Genomic DNA, 18,068 nt, shown 5'->3' on the forward strand with positions numbered 1-18,068 from the left:
TTTCCCCACGTGTTTATCCTGATGAAGTTAAAAATCGAGAAAAAAACAATTTGGTAATTTTGGTAATAACGCTTCTACCTACGTAAAGGCTCTACAGGCTGAACACGGACTCTACTGCGCTTCCTTTAATTACAAGACTTCTGGTTGCGTACGTGGGCACTATTTTCAGGGAGTAAACGTGACGGATGTGGTGTAAAGATTTGAGGTTGTGTTTCGGTCGTGAGAAAAAAAAGTAAGATGGCGTCTCGTCAAGAAAGATAGGATGGTCTGAAGAGAGTGATGATGTTGGTCGGAAAATGATTGATAACGACTTAAAGACTGATACCCTTGTTTACCGTTAACGGTGATCTGCTATACATGTGTCAAATGTGTGTGTTTGGCAGAACGGAGTATATGGAAATCTGAGACTGACAAACGGCCAACTTTGCTAGCATCGGTAGCTAGCCAACTGGAGCGAGCACAGCTGGCCAACGTTAGCTACCCACCAGTCATCATAACAACAGAGGAAGGAGAGCGGTCACCAGCTCTAGCACACTCCGGGACATCGAGGTGTCTTCGGGTTAGTTACGGGAATGTGGAAGGAACTGTATCCTTGGATTAGCGGGGTCTACAAATAACTGCATGTGGAATATGTCCTTACACATAACCTACATGTTTACGGGAAATGCTGTCCAGCTGGTTGTTCGTCTAGATACGCGTTAACGTTAGCTTGTCTGTGATTATTCTATAGAGTTGTCTCGGTTACCCAGTCGAGGTTAACGCTAGCCAACCAATGCTAGCAAGTTACCTAAAACCGTGGGAGGTGATGGGACTTGGCTGAGAAAAAGTCGAGGCCTCGATGCTAATGTTAGCTAGCTGTAAGCGGCGTTATTCCTTGATAGCTGAACAATAGCTTCAAAAAGGATTGATGATTACCTGAAAAGAGAAATGAGTAGCTACCCCACTCTAGATGACCGAATTAAGAAAATATAATTTTTGGTTGGTTGTATGGCTGGCCCTGCAAGGTAAGGTTATATTTAACGCCACTTGTCCCAAGTTCAATAGCTAGGAGCTAAGTTATCAGCTAACAGTTTGTAACGGTAATGTCCAGTAATTTTAACAAGATGTAAAACCACAGCGACATGTCAGTGTGACAGATTTGATATGTGCAATCAGGCAATTGTATTGCGCATTTGTTGTAATTTTTCCTCAAAAAGCGTACTAAGTAGTTACTCCAGCCCAACTGGAAGGAGTGATGCCTTCATGGCCTTCTATACCTTAGGGTTCATGGCCTCCACGCCATTGTTTGTCTCAAGGCCCATTAAGAATCTTATGTATGAGATACATGCCACTGACATTCCACCATCCAATTATATAGATCTCTTTTATAAGACACTGCCCAGAACCAAACCCATACAATACTTCTCTGTGACTGTTATTCATGATTCAAGATGAGTGTTTTATCTTTCAGCTGTATACTTAAATGTTGCCATCACTTATGTATGTATTTAAGTAATGTGAGTTTTGTTCTGTACTGGCACTGATAAAACATCACGTAAAATGTGCTGGTTTTCACTTTGGGCCTAGTTAATTGCCCAGAACATGGTATTTGTTTTGTTGTGTCTGGTGTGGGGGAGGGTACCACATTGATGTTAAAAAAAAAAAAAAAAAAAAAAAATCCCCATCCTGGGATTTCCTGTATCTCATGTTACTTACTATAAAATGTTGGGGGGCATAATAATTCATGTAGTTTGTCTATATTATTCTGAACAATAACTTGTCTGAGCTGACGGTATTACAGGGTTGATTTAAGTCAGGAAGTAGATGTTATGAGTAAATAAATACTGTTTTTTACTTTTACTTTTAGTTTAATATACTTTTTATGTTCTCATACACTAGCCTACTTTACTTATAAAATATAGATATTTAAATGTGTTGAGTTATGTGTGTTTAGTAAGTTTAGCTTCTAAAGAAAAATGTATTAGCTACAAGTGAAAATGCCTGTAAAGTGTCAGTTCCTCTGTTTTTGGCTTTACACAACTCGGACATGCCAGAGTCTCTGGATGTCATTCTGTTATGAAGGAGACGTGGCTTTAAGTTGTTTAGGGTGTTAGGCTCTAAATTGTTCTCTACAAATTAAAGCAAGATTTGTACACCCTAAAATACTGTCTGGGATAATGTATTGATGCTGTCATGACCATTTGCAAGTCTGCCAGAGGAGATTAACTTGTATTGCATTGTCAGTCTTCCAGTTGTCAGGGCAATGGAAGGTGAAGAGTTTGTACCTCCTCCAGAGTGTCCAGTCTTTGAGCCATCATGGGAGGAGTTTCAGGATCCCCTGGGCTACATCGCCAAGATACGTCCCATTGCAGAGAAGTCTGGAATCTGCAAAATCCGACCTCCACCAGTAAATATTTGCTTCTGTTTGGGTTATGCTTAAAAAAAAAAAAAAAAAAAAAAAAAAAAAAAAAAGGGTATGATATGTGTATATATAGCTTGATGTTTTCTTGAAGATATTTTACTAGTCACCAAAGGCTCCATCAGTTCTGGTGACAAAGACTAAATATTCTGCCCTGTCTGTCTATCTTTGAGTTAGCAAGCTTCACAAAACACAACAGTCATCCTTTTTAAAAAGCACACATACAGATTTAACTATCGAGTAGTTCTCCTTTGAATGTGAATAATTTCTCATTTCTATGTGAATTTTATATTGAGTATATCCTAAAAATGAGCAGTGTGTTCAATGTGAGATGTTGCAAGATAAATCAAGATTTGCATCTGTGTTCATTTGCATTCATGGTGTTATAAATAAAGCCTTGTCACTGCTTTTCTGTACGGTTCAATGGACATTCAACAGATGTGCAAGCCACATTACTGAAAGTAATTTGTTTTGTGAATTATAATTTCTTCATTGATCCTTATTGATAAGAATGTATGCCTTTCTAAAGCACAATTTTGGTCATTATCTAGATTAATTGTGGTGTCCACAATCACCGTACACATGCTTAAGCCAGCACTGAATCTTCTCTACTAACATTTAGTAATTTGTTAGCCCACAGCCTGATTTTTTTGCTCATTTGTTTATGACATAGACCTCCATTGTTGTCCAAAGACATAAACACATCACCCACTATATAGTAGTGTTTTCATTACGAAAACCAAGACCCTTGCTAACATTATCCACGCTCTTTGGAGTCTCCATAATTCCACCCTAAATTTCCTGCGTACGCAGTTCACTGGCAAACTACATAGATGTGCTGCATCAGAGCACATGGTGCTACATTTGTTAAAAATAATGTTCGCTAGTGGAACAGTGTGTCTAGCTAATGGGCTTTATTAGTTTTTGGACATTGTCTGAGGTCTATGGCACCATTGAATGAGTGAGTTTAGGCTGACAACAAAACCAAGGTGATTAGAGAACATCCAGTGTTTGCTTTAGAATCTGTATTGTAATTGTGAACAATACAATTGATGTATAAAATGACCAAAATTATTTTTTAATTGCTAATACTATAAACTTTACTTGTTGTAGCTGACAAGTATTTAACTTTGGTTATTCTTCGTGCTTTAAATCTGAGCCAAGTTCTTGAGCCTTAAAGCCCCAGTTAAACCAGGGTTAACCCCAACCAAGTTCACTGTCTCATTAATCTCTTTATTTGCTGTTTTAGTAATCTCCCTGATTAATAGATTGGCATCCAATAATAATTTACATTAAGCTGTTGTTTTAGCATATAGCTCTACAAGTTTAATAATATGTCTCTTCTCTTACATAGGACTGGCAACCACCATTTTCTGTGGAGCTGGATCACTTCCACTTCACACCCCGCATCCAAAGACTTAATGAGTTGGAGGTAAGTTTCTCTTTTCCTCCTTAACATTGTACATTGTTGACAGATGATTGATGTTGTAGTAGTAATCATTTTTGTCCTTCATGTATCTATTTTTAGGCAGAGACCAGGGTGAAGCTTAATTATTTGGACCGTATTGCCAGGTTTTGGGAAATCCAGGGGTCATCTTTGAAAATCCCACATATTGAAAGGCGCATCCTTGATCTCTTCAGCTTGTCAAAGGTGAATATGAATTTTTTTGTATTAGGAAAATACTTTTTTAAAGTAGATGGTTCGTGTTCTTTCATTTATTTGTTGAATTTGTCAAAAAATGTTTTCATTCCAGATTGTGACAGATGAAGGAGGTTTTGAGATGGTGTGTAAGGAACGGCGCTGGGCCCGTGTGGCCCAGAGGCTTGGCTACCCTCCAGGCAAGAATATTGGTTCTCTACTGCGTTCGCACTACGAGAGGATCGTCTACCCCTTTGAAATGTTCCAGTCTGGTGCCAGCCTGCTGGTATCACTTCACATTCTTGTTTCTCCTTTTGCATTACCTGTGTTGATCATTCAATAGATCTACAAAGAGTAGCTTAGTCACTATATGATGCATTGTATTCTCTCTTGTTTAGTGCTGATCACAAATTTTTTAGGTCATTTTTAGTATTTTTGGAATGTTTAAGTAAACCCTGAATCTCTGTTGTGGTTTTTAGCATTACAAACCAAAGCACTATGATGGTGAGGATGTGGATAAAGAGTACAAACCCCATTCCATCCCCCTGCGACAGTCTGTGCAGCCATCCAAAAAGAGCACTTACGGACGTAGAGCAAACCGCTGCCAGCCTGATGTGAGTGACAGCATTCTTTTTTTATATTCTCTTATTTAACATAATTGTGCAGCATTTTTGACTGTAGAATCAATTAGCAGATAAAAATAAGAAAAACTAATTCATGACAACAAAATTTGCAAGAGCTTTGTGAAACTGATCAACGGTGATACTAATAAATGTGAAAACTACAACCTTGGAACAAATTTCAGCTACCAGGTATACAGGTAATTTCTGACGGTTTCTCACATTATATGTCAAATAATCCAGTTTTTGTATTTGCTGTTTTAATAATGTTTAGCTTAATGCATAGTGCATTTTAACGTATATTGAAGCTACACAGCCTACTGCATGTTCAGATGATTTTCTAAGAATTCAGATTAGGTGGACAGAAGATGTATATCTGGCCTTTCATAAACTGGACTGAGCAGCAGACATAGAAGGCTGGTAGTCTATGATTATTAACAAATGTTCCAAAAGTTTTATTATTTTGTAGAAAATGTGATGTTAATTTCACCCTGTGTTTACTGTTGGGCTTTGTGTGCGCCACCTTGTGAGATTTCCCATGGCTTTCTGTTAATGAGGTAGAGTCTGTCTTCTGATGTTTTTTTCATGATTCAGAAACCCTTTGCCATGGAAGGTCAGTTCTTTTGCTCTTTAGTGTACTTGAATTAGCAGATCTTGCATACAGCTACAGGAATACTATACATGTGTGTATCATTATTATTTTTTTCCAATACTATTGCATGGATTTTCAATTTATTTAATTAATGTAGGTTCCCTGATTTTTCTTTTCATCTCTCCCTATCTATATCAAATTTAAATGACTTTAAACATCTTTTTAGCCAAAAAAAAGAGATACAGGTAGCCCAATCTAATCACTATAGCAGGCACAAGTAAACAGTCTGAAGAGGTCACAAGATGGGACCTGCATCCCCCAACAGTTAACTCTGTGTGAGATAACTTTACATTCTCTAATTCTCCAGAGCCCTGCTTACTTTGCCCATCTTAAAGACCACCCATTACCTGGATCATGTAGGTAGTGCAGAGATGTTAGGAAAACAAACAGGCTGTGTCCCTCAAGGACCTGGAAGGACTATAAGTGATCTAGTGCCTAATGATTAGCCAATAAAACAGGGATAGCGTTTCAGTCATTCAGCGTGACAAAACAATCTACGCAGATGTTTGTTGGATGACATCCTTATAGTGTGTACCATGCTGTCATGTTATTAACTATTTTTGTGATGTTTTGCATGAGTTACAGTCTGGTATCTGAAAATTGTGACCATGCACTCAAAGGGCATCCAAGCTTGCTTACTTTCCATTCTTTCATGCTGCTATGCTTAATTGTGTTTAACTGTGCTTAATTGCTAACTGTTAAGTGGCTTTTGTTCTCTCCTTCCGCTTCTTCCATTGCAAGAATTTTTTACCTTTAAATTTTACCTATATACTGCACAGTGTGTGGATCAGTAAAGAACTGCCATTTTCACTTTAACTCCTTCTAAAGATGTTGTGAAGACCTACTCATTATAGTTTGTTTGTAATGCTCGCAATTAGATTTTTTTTATTTGTGTGTGTTTTCATTTTAAACTGATGGTAAGAAACTGAAGCTTTGAAAAAGGCATGTTTCAAGATTTCATCTGATGATTGAGCCAATATTAAGGAAATATTTTGAAATGCATTTGCATTTGGTATTGCTTCATTTAGTGAATATTACTTAAACGGCTGATACAGAATATTGTTGAAAACTTTCTTCACTACTGGACCAGCACATTTTTAAGCATTCTGATGGAATTGCATTTTACAGTTTAGCTTAATTTACGTATTCACTAGATGGCAACGACTAAATACCCATGAGTGAACATCTTTCCAAATACACAGATCAGGCATAGCATTATGACCACCACCACAGTTTAATGCAATACAGTGTCTCTGCCATGAATTCTAGTTTTACAAGGTTATAATTTTTCTGTTTTTAGGTTGAAACTGTCAGACAGGTGATAATTCTACTTTGTGTTCTTTAAGTTTTTAAAACATAAGAACCATCTCTTCTTATAATTCACTGCAGCATAACTTTAGAATTATCACCTTTCTGAGAGTTTCAACCTAAAAACTGAGAAATTGTAACCTTGTAAAAGTAGAATTTATGGCAAAGCCACTGTAGTGGATTGCATTTAATTGCACAGGTGGTCATAAGGTTATGCCTGATCAGTGTACATCTCTGTTTGCTACAATATCTACCCCATCTAGGATTCATCATGTTGGTGCTACAGCTGCATCACTTGTCAGTTGTTGGTTTGTTTGTTTTTTGTTTTGTTTTGTTTTGTTTTTTAAGGTTGAGTCAAAAATCACCAAAATGTATTAATACAGGTATTTCAGTCTTTAGAGTAAAGAAAACTAATGTTAAGTGTTGCAAACCTTACTAGATATCTTAAAAATACAAAAGTAATAAGAGTTTTACCAGTAGATTCTGGATTAGAATTCAAAAGTACAAATTTAACATTTAGATCCACAGCAAATGTGACGCATGTCTTATGTGTCCCCTCGATCTACTGGCTTTGTTCTCTTCAGGCTCTCTTCCTTCCTCTATCATCTCCTTTTTTCCTCTTGTCTTAGTTTATTGTTGCTGTTATGTCTCCCCTTGCAGGGTCCAGAGGATATGGCCCCCCATCCTCTCACCACTGGCTCTCAACTCATCTCTGCGGTACTGCCTCTTGAGCGTATGAGCTCAACTTCTGCCCCCTGCTCTCTTCCTGCCTCTTTCCCTAGACCACCTCACCCTTACACCCAAGTTATCTAGATGTTTTGTATTTTTTTTAACTAATCACTAAAACATTTTCATTAACATGAAGGATCACGTGGCTATTGCCATAAAAGACCTGTGGCATTATAATATTTTCTATGAACACAGAGAGGAAGTGCCAACTGTGTTGAGAGCTAATGCTGAAGATTCAGAATAAAGTTAAAGTCACAGTTCTTTGTGGGCATTCAGAGAAACTAACGTTACCAGAAATTATCAAAGAATTTTTTGAAGTTGTTTGGCTGACATATTATTTAGCTTTCTCTCTTTCACTTACTCTCTTTCTTTGTGGTTGTACTTGGCTTGTGATGCTTTGTTGCTGGACTGTCTGTGTTTCTTTGCACTTTTGCTGATTTGCCTTGCTGTCTTTTCACTATAGCAACTTAGTGTGTGGCTGCATGCCTTCACTTTTGAGTGCGCTCACAGAAGACCCTAGTACATTTCACTTACAGAGCCTCATAGTTCGTTGTTACAAAGTAAAATATTGGTTGTCTTATTGTTGTTGGCTTCAAAGTGTCTGCAGATTTGCTTGTGTGAGAGTAAACAAAGCATCTGACCATCAAACCCTGCAAATCTGCTTTGTTGTCTGGTGCTTTCAGTGCTTATTTTACCTGAATAGTCCTTTGGTCAACAAAGGTTTGGTATCAGGGAAAGGCACCTTTTTTATGTCTGCCAAAAATATACAACAATGTATGGCCAGCCAGAGTTATGTCTGCACGACTGAAGGGGAGTCCATTTCCATACCAGTGTCAAAGTTTAAAACAAACAAGCTTTCATTGGGAAAAAAACGTCTTGAAAGGCATCATTGTTATGTGTGCTGTTTTGTGCTAGAAAATGCAACTAATAATGTCATGACTTGCATGCACATATCTTGCTGTGGGAAATACAAGTTGTGTTTTGACTGCACACAGGCCATCAGTTTCTTGTTTCTCGCCTTAGTTGGAAAAGTGTTTATATGATGACATTGGCGGGGCCTTTTCCAGATTATGACTGGGCCTTCTGCTGTGAAAGCACCTCATTTATATTTAGAGAGACAACGTTTTGACATTGAATCATATCAGAATTTCTTTTAAACCATAGGTTTTGTTTGCCCATGACTGCTTGATATATTAATTACAGAATGCTGCTTTTATTAAATTTCATTTTAAATTTTATTTTTTAATTTAATTAAAATTTAGGCAGTAACTAACTACAACTACTCAAATGTTCACATTTACATTTGTACTCAGTACATCCATAATTTAATTAGAATCAAAGGGATTTTGTACATTGTTAGAAGATAATCTTTTATTCAAAGGTATGTCTCTACATTTATTCATTAAACTGCATCTAAAATAACTTTTAAATAATAATTACTTGCCATTGTACATTTCAGTTACTGGTAAACGGACCATTTAGTTGTATTGTGATGAACTGACAGCAGAGCAGACTCTCCAGTCTGGGTGTGCAAAAGGTGCAAAAACAAAGAGAACTGGACTCAAGACCAAAGACCACAATAATGGAGTTTGATGGGGACACATGGGGAGATAAGGCCCAGATAATAGAAAAATGTCACAGGGCTACTACTGCTTCAGTTCTGCTCAGTTGTTATAATGCCTTAGATACAGCTACTGTAGTTGTAAGTAAAAAGAGTCGTTATTCAATGTAATCTTTTCTAACTTGGAACATAATCTAATTTCTATGTTAGAAATTAACATACCTAAATTAACAGAAAACTTTTAGGATTTGGTAGAAAATTAAATTCATTGATATTCCTCCTAACCCTAACTGTATGGTTGTGACTGCTGGTGATTGTGTGTTATGGTGGTGGGTCTTGCAGGCTAATGTTTCCTGACTTTCTAACCTAGCAACATCCCTTCTTGTAATGCATTGCTATGCTCTCGTGTTTTAATTGTTCCGCATTTGGCCTAGAACCTTGCTTTGCTCTGTGTGATTTGGAGAGTTGTTGTAGTCTATCTTTCCCTTAAAAATGACAATGTACTTTTATCCACAGCCCGAACCTACAGAGGAAGACATAGAGAAGAACCCAGAATTGAAGAAGCTACAGATCTATGGTGCTGGGCCTAAAATGATGGGACTTGGACTAGTGGCAAGGGACAAAGGCATTAGGAAGAAGGGTAAGTGCAGTGACACATGACTGTCTTTTCTCATTTTTAATTTGATGAAACTAAAGAAATAAATTGAAAATAACACAAGTCCTTCATCATTGGCTGTGCTAAATTTAATAGTGGCCATTGGAGATTTAACTTTTGACAAAATTTTGTTGTAGAAAATGGAGCAATGCACTGTAAACATTTTACTGTCTGTGATAGCTGCATTCTGAACACTACCACTTGTTGTTTAGATGAGGCGCCTCAGACTGTTACCATCAAAGAAAATGTCTCTGCTGCTCCCGTTGATACATCTGTCAAGACTGAGCCACTGGAGTGTCTGGAGAAGCATAGTGAAGGGAGCACATCTAGTCCCCAACTGCCTCGCCAAAGCATTACAATAAAGAAAGAAGTGAAGAAGGAAGAACCAGAGGAAGACGATGGGAAAGAGCACGATGAGGAAGAAGATAATAGACCTTGCACAAAAATGACCATGAGGCTTAGACGCAACATCAACAACTCGCAGTGTGTAAGTAAATCATAATAGGCACCCGATTGGTAGTCAGTTGACTTTGAATATCAAAACAAATTGGATACTGGACAGAAAAAACTTTTGAAATCTACTTCATGTCCTCTGTTTGTAAAGTTCGGTTTACTACAACAAGAAGTCAAATTATTATATCGAACACAAAGCAGTTTGCTCTCTTGTCACTCTGTGATTGCCTGTGAGTGACATAATAGTGGCTTGAAAAAGGTGTCGCTCACCAGCCACAAAGTTCTGTAACTAGTGTTTTCTGCTGCTCACTTTTTGTTTAGGTTGATTCTTTTGTGTGTCGAATGTGTGGTCGAGGAGATGATGACGAGAAACTCCTTCTGTGTGATGGCTGCGATGATAATTACCACACCTTCTGTCTACTACCCCCACTTGCTGACCCCCCAAAAGGCAACTGGCGATGCCCGAAGTGTGTGGCAGAGGTACGTAACAATGTTTTAAAATTACTTGTGTGTGTGATATTTAGGTAATGGTTTGTTTGATTTCTCTCAAGAAGAAGAAGCTTTTTTATTGTCAGTGAGTGTATAAATATGCATACATGTTACAATGAAATTTGTTGTCTGCATGTAACCCCCAGTAGTAACTGCAGTAAGTTACAGTGAGTTTTTTGCTCGGCACACTTGTGTGGGCTAGATGTCCTATAAGCAACTACTGCATCCCAATCTAATTTTTTACACATCAAGCCATCAGGCTGCTATAACGCACAACACTTTCCTCTGTTTTCATTTTCTCACCTTTAGGAATGCAAGAAGCCTACAGAGGCATTTGGCTTTGAACAGGCTACACGAGAGTACACGCTGCAGAGTTTTGGGGAAATGGCTGATACTTTTAAAGCAGATTATTTCAACATGCCTGTCCATGTAAATGCACCCACACAAGACAACACCTAATCATTATGAAGCACAGCTGCTCAGATCGATGATGAAGCGAGAGACTAATTAGCTTTTGTGTTGCTGTTGGTGTAGATGGTTCCCACTGAGCTTGTGGAGAGAGAGTTCTGGAGGTTGGTCAGTAGTATTGAGGAAGACGTGACTGTTGAGTATGGAGCAGACATACACTCCAAAGAATTTGGCAGTGGTTTCCCTATGAACAATGGCAAGAGGAAGCTAACAAAGGAAGAGGAGGTATGTGCATTGTTGTGTGTTCAGCTGTACTGGTCTGATTTTCTTAGATACATAGAGAGGACTACAGGTTCCTCATTCTGGTTGGATATGTTTAAAACTACTCAAGGAAAAAGTCGAATTTCTGTATGTTTTAAATCCAATTTGGCCTGATTCCTAATCATGTTTATTAATGCACTCTACTAACAAAGTCCTGCTCAACTAAGTAATGCTTTTGACAATAACAGAGGCAAAACCTAACTTCAAAGGTTTTAGTTGAATGTTCAAACTACACGAGTTTTCCATGAGAGCAGAGTTTGTTGAGTGTCATATTCTGGTTGTCAGTGGGTAATTAATATAGTTTCCTTCTCTGTCATAGTCTAGTACTTACTTTTAATTTTTGCTTTCTTCTCAGGAATATGCCCGCTGTGGCTGGAACTTAAATGTGATGCCTGTACTGGAGCAGTCACTCCTGTGCCATATTAATGGAGATATCTCTGGGATGAAAGTGCCATGGCTTTACGTAGGCATGGTGTTCTCAGCTTTCTGCTGGCACATCGAGGATCACTGGAGCTACTCCATTAACTACCTGCACTGGTACTGGACTGGAATGCAGATTGTTTGTTTGGCAGTTTAAGTTGTAGTCTAAAATAATTGCAACTTGCAACTGAGAAAATGTGACCTTCTCTTTCTGGTCTCCACTTCCAATGCATATCTGTCAACTCCAGGGGTGAACCTAAGACTTGGTATGGGGTTCCCTCTGTGGCAGCTGAGCGTCTTGAGGAGGTGATGAAGAAGCTGACTCCAGAGCTGTTTGAGTTTCAACCTGACCTTCTGCACCAGCTTGTCACCATCATGAATCCCAATATTCTCATGGCTCATGGTGTGCCGGTGAGTTTCACATCAACACACATGTACACAGTAGGAATGTGGTTTGCTAAAATGTTTTCTTTTCTTGGTTTCTGGTTGGAAGGTTGTACGCACAAATCAGTGTGCTGGAGAGTTTGTCATCACCTTTCCCAGAGCCTACCACAGTGGCTTCAATCAGGGGTATAACTTTGCTGAAGCTGTCAACTTCTGCACTGCAGACTGGGTATGTCTGTTTACACGTTCTGTGTCAAATTGTCATTTCACATTGTTCCCATGTAAGATTTAAATGAATCTACGCTTCGCCTCTTAGCTGCCTGCCGGCCGTTCCTGTATTGAGCACTATCGGCGTTTAAGGAGGTATTGTGTGTTCTCCCACGAGGAGCTCACCTGTAAGATGGCTGCTAGCCCAGAGAAACTAGATCTTAACCTAGCTGCAGCTACACACCGGGAAATGTTCATTATTGTTCAAGAGGAAAGGAAACTGCGGAAGGGTCTGATGGAAAGGGTGAGAAACAAATAGATCTTAAAGATGTTTTCTTTGTGTGGCAATCCATCATCCATTCATTTATTCTTGATTAGGATGTAGTAGTAATTGTGCTACTATGTTAAATATGGCTAATACTGTTTTGATCTATTGGTAATTTGGGGAAAAAGTGATGGTTTAATAAAGTTGTGTGTTGTACCTGCAGGGTATTACTGAAGCAGAGCGTGAAGCATTTGAGCTGCTACCTGATGATGAGAGACAGTGTGATAAATGTAAGACAACTTGTTTTCTCTCTGCACTGGCCTGCTCAAACTGTCCCGAGCATCTGGTGTGTCTCTATCACACTCAGGATCTGTGCAACTGCCCCACTGAAAAACTCTACCTCAGGTATTCATCGTGTGTGTGTGTGTGTTTGTGTGTGTGTGTGTGTGTGTGTGTGGTTTGCAGTGGGAATGACTGGTGATAATACACTGCAGTGACATTTATTGTCTTAGTAAAACTATTTCCCCTACATTTTGCAGGTACAGATATACTCTGGATGAGCTGTTAGCCATGTTACATCGATTAAAGGTTCGGTCTGAGTCCTTTGATTCCTGGGCCAACAGAGTAAAAGAGGCACTGGAGCAAGAAGAGGGAAACAAGATAGGTGGGAAATCAGCTAATGTGAATCCCTGACACATTTGATTCAACATAAACATACTATTTCATTGGAACATGGCAAGATAATGTTTATTGAATGGCAGGAATTAATGACCTGGAGATGCTAAAGATGGAAGCAGCAGAAAAAAAGTTTCCTGACAATGAACTTCTCCGGAAGCTCAACACTGTTCTCAAAGACATAGAGCGCTGCCACAAAACAAGCGCTGAACTCCTCACTAACTCCAGGTACGATAGAAGACAAATGTTATGTTTTTTACAGTCTGTTGCTTACATGCATTCACTGTGCTTTTTAAAAAATATGTTTTAGTGAAAGTAAAATGACATTGGCAGAGCTGAACTTGTTGGTAGAGACGATGCAAAATCTGCCCTGTGTGATGAACCAGTTGGAAGAAGTGCAGGTGAGATGTTATGTCACACTGAAACAAACTAGCACAAAATTATGTCAAACAGTATCCTACAAAAATAGTTATTGTACTGTAAAAAAAAAAAAATAGCAGTTTGAAAATTTTTATTCAGTGCACTTAAGCTTTACTTTGTGATTATCAAGGTGGTCCTTCAGACAGTGGAGGATTTTAAGTGCCAGGCTCAAGTACTGGTCAATGACAAGAACTGGAAGAGGGAGTCTCCACCACCTGAGCAGCTGCAGGCATTGTTGGAGCAAGGGGGCAAGCTGCCTGTTGTGGTGCCAGAGTGTACTTTACTTCAGGGCCTAAAGGAGCAGGCTCACTGGCTGGCAGAGGTGAGGCGCACTTTGGCCACAGAAGGGGGGGAGAGGCAAGAGGTGACACTGGATGTACTGAGAAACTTAATGGAAGCAGGCTGCAATGTGCCCCAGAGTGTGTCTGTAGAGACTGCAATGGCAGAGCTTCAGGAGCTGCTTACAATAGCAGAACGCTGGGAAGAGAAAGCACAGATCTGCCTGGAACAAAGGTAAGATAAACAAATTACACTAGAACTTCTTTTCTGTGTACTTCATCTGCTGCAGTGCTCATTGTCATTTACAACCAGTTTATCCTGTTGAAAACACGTCGGAGTTTATTTATCATGTTTATAATCTTCCAGGCAAAAGCATCCTCTCTCAACCCTGGAAGCAATCGTAAACGAGGCCCAACTTATCCCGGTGAAGCTTCCAAACATTCTGGCTCTGCAGGGCTGTTTGACTCGAGCCCGTGCCTGGGTAACAGACTTGGAGGAAATCCAGGTAAAAAAGTCCGGTGTTTTGATTGGACCCATTTTAATAATTGAAAAGCTTGCTTCAAATTCTTTATATTATACTAGTTGTACTATTATTGTATTGTTTGTTGTAGAATGGGGAACATTACCCATGTCTAGATGATCTAGAGGGTCTGGTGGCTATTGGAAGGGACTTGCCTGTCTTCATGGAGGAGCTGAGGCAGCTGGAACTGCAAGTGGCCAGTGCACATTCCTGGAGGGACAAGGCCAGCAAGACCTTCCTGAAGAAGAGCAGTCAGCACAGTCTGCTAGAGGTGGGGAGCTTTAAGGAAAATGGGGGGGGGGGGGGGGGGGTGATGTCATTTAACAGCATAATTATCTTGCACTTTAATCAGCACAGCTTTCCATTTTAGAAGCTGTTGCTATGGTGATGTTATAGGAGCATACATTTCACTCTGGCATTGCAGGTGTTATGTCCATGTGTGAAAAGGAGAGAAAGGCGAGATGAAACGCAGCTTTTGGATGATCCATTAGAGGATTCTGATACGAACACACTGGGCCTCTCTGCTCAGGACCTGAGGGACCCTGCAGCAATAGTGAGTTTACTGAACCTTTCATTGTTTGTTGTTGTGATGTGTATACTTGAGTAAATGTTGTTAACATTAACTTGATCTGTGGCCCTTGTCTCTAGGTGATGGCATTCAAAGAAGGGGAGCACCAGGAAAAGGAGGCACTGCTGAGGTTACAGAAAATTAACATGTGTAAATCTGGATTTACAACTGAAAATTGCAAAGAGAACGGGAGGTGGGATGAGACCATGGAGATAGACACTACCAGCCACTCAGAGAACTCTTTAAAAGAGAATGGTAACAGTAACCACACGTGTACCACCACCCCTCCTCAGTCAGTGTGTGTGTGTGGCAGGCTACCTTGTGTCCCTCAACTCCGCTGCCACCTGTGTAAGGACTGGTTCCATGGTGGTTGTGTTGCATTCCCCTCCCTTCTTCCCTCATCTGGGTCACCAGATAACCCCCTCTGTTGGTGGGACTGGGACTCACGCTTCTTGTGCCCAAGATGCCAGCGGTCACGGCGGCCCCGCCTGGAGACTATCCTGGCTTTACTTGTAGCTCTGCAGAGGTTGCCAGTGCGTCTGCCTGAAGGAGAGGCCCTGCAGTGTCTCACAGAGAGGGCCATCACCTGGCAGGGCCAAGCCAAAAAGGCCCTTGAGACACCAGAGCTACAGCGGGCACTTGAGAAGCTGCAAGAACTCCAAGAGACTCTTCATCATGAATCAGTGAAAGAGGAAGTCAAGCAGAAGGAGACAGATGGGAACTCTGTCATTGTATTGTCAGACTCTGAGGGAGGGGAAGGAGAAGATGGAGTAATTGATCTGACAGAGGAGAAGATGCCTGAAAAGAACACCAAGGAAACCAATGGCACTCAGGTTAACACACTGTTTTTGTCTTTAGTTTAATATAAGCCAGATAAATATAAATAACTCTAAATTGCTCAAGTGTAACTATAATTTATGAATTTGCCTGTTATATACCATTTTTCCCCTGTAGGCTGGATTTGAATGTGGCACCTGCAAGAAGTCAACTGTTACAGGTAAGATGGAATTAAAATACCCACCAGAACAGTGGTGTCATATACCATGTCCCACAGACATCAGGCCTGAATATGTTTTCTTTCAGATGTGGGGTCTCTCCCGCCCCTGCTACCTTTGCTAAAAGGCCCAGTAGTGGAATTTTCCCCAGCCACTAGGGCCCAGCTGGAGGAGCTGCAGCTGGAAGGAGATCTGCTCGAGGTATCTTTGGACCAGACACACATCATCTACCGAGTCCTCCAAGCTTCCTCTGTGCCGCCAAGGGAAACACTGCAGACACTCATTCAGGTGAGGAAAAAAACACTTAACAGTTTTTGGGATTGTTTATTTATTTATGGATGTGCAAAAATAGGCCAATAATGAAGTCACTGACATATTGTATAATATATGGAGAAGACTTTGCTAAATCCTATTAGTTTGTGGAGCACCTTAGGCCCAATGCTGTGTAAAACATGCTAATTGGCAAGCTAACTAAACAGCTCATCGAAACCTTTTTAAAAATGTATTAAATTAAGTGTAATCATTAGGTCGGGACACTAGTTTCTTACATGGTGGCAGGGTAGACATTCAATATGTGATTTTAGAAACACTATACAAGGTTAAAATCAAAACTAAACAGGGAAAGGAAATAGTTGTGTATTTGGGGACATCTGCTGATGCCCGTTCAACTCAGCTGGTTATTTTCTGAAGTACATGTCATTTCTGTCTATCTCATGCTTAGATTGAGCTGGAAGAGCAGAGACGAACCAGCCGTGGACGAGCCAAGGATTCCAAAAGGAAGCGAAAGGGCCACAGAGGTGGCAGTGGGGAAGGGTCAGGAGAGCAATCACTGACTGCCTCAGAGTCAAAGAAAACTTGTCCCCCCAACCATAATTCCTCCTGTTCCCCCCCTGTCCAGATCCATCCTGAGGTAAAAGCTCCTTATTTTGTTTGAGTATGTTCTTCTCATTTTCTTGAAAGATCTTAACCTTTTTAAACTTTGAAGAATTCATCAGTACTATTTTCTTTTGACAGATTTTGTGATATTGTCAACATTGGAGCTCTGTTCGGTTGGATTAGTCTGAGGAATCCGACAGACAGAGCATTCTGTGCCAGAAGACGGTGTCATGTTATTGAAAGATGCAGGACATCCCCCTGTACCCTACATCCCATTTCATCCCTTGTTCACACATTCAGACACTAACAGAGCAATGACTCTTCTTCTACACTCCTTAACTGAGATGTATCTTTGCCCATTATATTTTTTCCCCAGACTCACTGTCTTACCAGTACTTTATTTTACACCTCCCCTGGACCCATTCTCCTTGTGAACATATTAAGAATGTGGACCGATGGACTGATGTTGGACTCACTGTAATAGGGGTGTCTGTGGTCTAGAGTTGTTTCTGAGGTCAGTCAGTTTGCTTTATGATCTATATTAAAAGCTGTATTAAAAAGCCTGTTTCAGCACCGGCAGTTGCAGGTTGACCTTTCCTGACCCCACTCGTTGGAAGTTGGATAAGCTATGGGTAACGTCAGACTGTTCTGTTTAGGCATGTATCCTCAAGCTAAGGTACAGCAGTCCATTTTCACAGCTGATCTTAGATAACAGCACCGTGGTTAAACATGTAATTTTTTTTTTTTTTTCCAGTTGTATTGAATCTAGTGTTTAATGCTGTTTTGAGGGGACATGCATTTTGAATAAACTGAGTAAATTTTGGGAAGTGTTTTAAAACAGGCATTAGTGTTTTTGGTGCTACTTTCCCAAAATTGATATCTGTACCTCTTGGCTTTGTCTTTCTCCTTCCTTATCTCCTCTTAATGCTTTCTCCCCTTCCTTTTTTAAGCTCTCATCCATCCTTCCTTGTTCTATATCTCTTTCCAAATTAAGGTAACTTCACTTTAACTCACTTTGTCACAACTTATTTTGTTTTGTTTGTTTTTTGGGGGGGGTTCAAATTATATTATTATTATTATTATTATTATTGATATTGCAGACACACAGTTGTCGTGAGTTTGTGTATAAACTTTCCATTTTAATGTTGCCTTTGTTTCTTTTCACTCTTGTTAGAAAAATAAAAGTTTAGAATTGTTTAGGATATATTGAGTCATTATATCTCCAG

General features: G+C 39.8%; 1 protein-coding gene across 3 annotated transcripts; it reads left to right on the forward strand.

The window, feature by feature from the left end:
* The first annotated feature begins 208 nt into the window (after positions 1-208).
* Positions 209-18,046, forward strand: kdm5c (lysine demethylase 5C). 3 transcript variants are annotated; one of them, XM_067526430.1, is made up of 29 exons: positions 209-559; positions 2,224-2,386; positions 3,753-3,830; positions 3,927-4,049; positions 4,153-4,323; positions 4,517-4,651; positions 7,278-7,334; positions 9,424-9,547; positions 9,775-10,049; positions 10,337-10,495; positions 10,814-10,933; positions 11,039-11,197; positions 11,589-11,770; positions 11,902-12,064; positions 12,147-12,266; positions 12,354-12,548; positions 12,733-12,914; positions 13,049-13,173; positions 13,271-13,412; positions 13,495-13,585; positions 13,735-14,117; positions 14,250-14,388; positions 14,495-14,674; positions 14,828-14,956; positions 15,052-15,804; positions 15,926-15,968; positions 16,055-16,254; positions 16,688-16,876; positions 16,981-18,046. In XM_067526430.1, the coding sequence occupies exons 2-29, from the start codon at positions 2,243-2,245 to the stop codon at positions 16,987-16,989; spliced, it is 4,770 nt and encodes a 1,589-aa protein (XP_067382531.1). In that variant the 5' UTR covers positions 209-559; positions 2,224-2,242; the 3' UTR covers positions 16,990-18,046. The 3 variants fall into 3 exon arrangements, with proteins under 3 accessions (XP_067382531.1, XP_067382530.1, XP_067382532.1); XM_067526429.1 differs by lacking the exon at positions 209-559 and adding an exon at positions 602-1,004; XM_067526431.1 differs by lacking the exons at positions 209-559; positions 7,278-7,334 and adding an exon at positions 603-1,004.
* Positions 18,047-18,068: the final 22 nt, after the last annotated feature.

This window comes from Channa argus, chromosome 13 (assembly GCF_033026475.1).
Source record: "Channa argus isolate prfri chromosome 13, Channa argus male v1.0, whole genome shotgun sequence".
NCBI classification, from domain to species: Eukaryota; Metazoa; Chordata; class Actinopteri; order Anabantiformes; family Channidae; genus Channa; species Channa argus.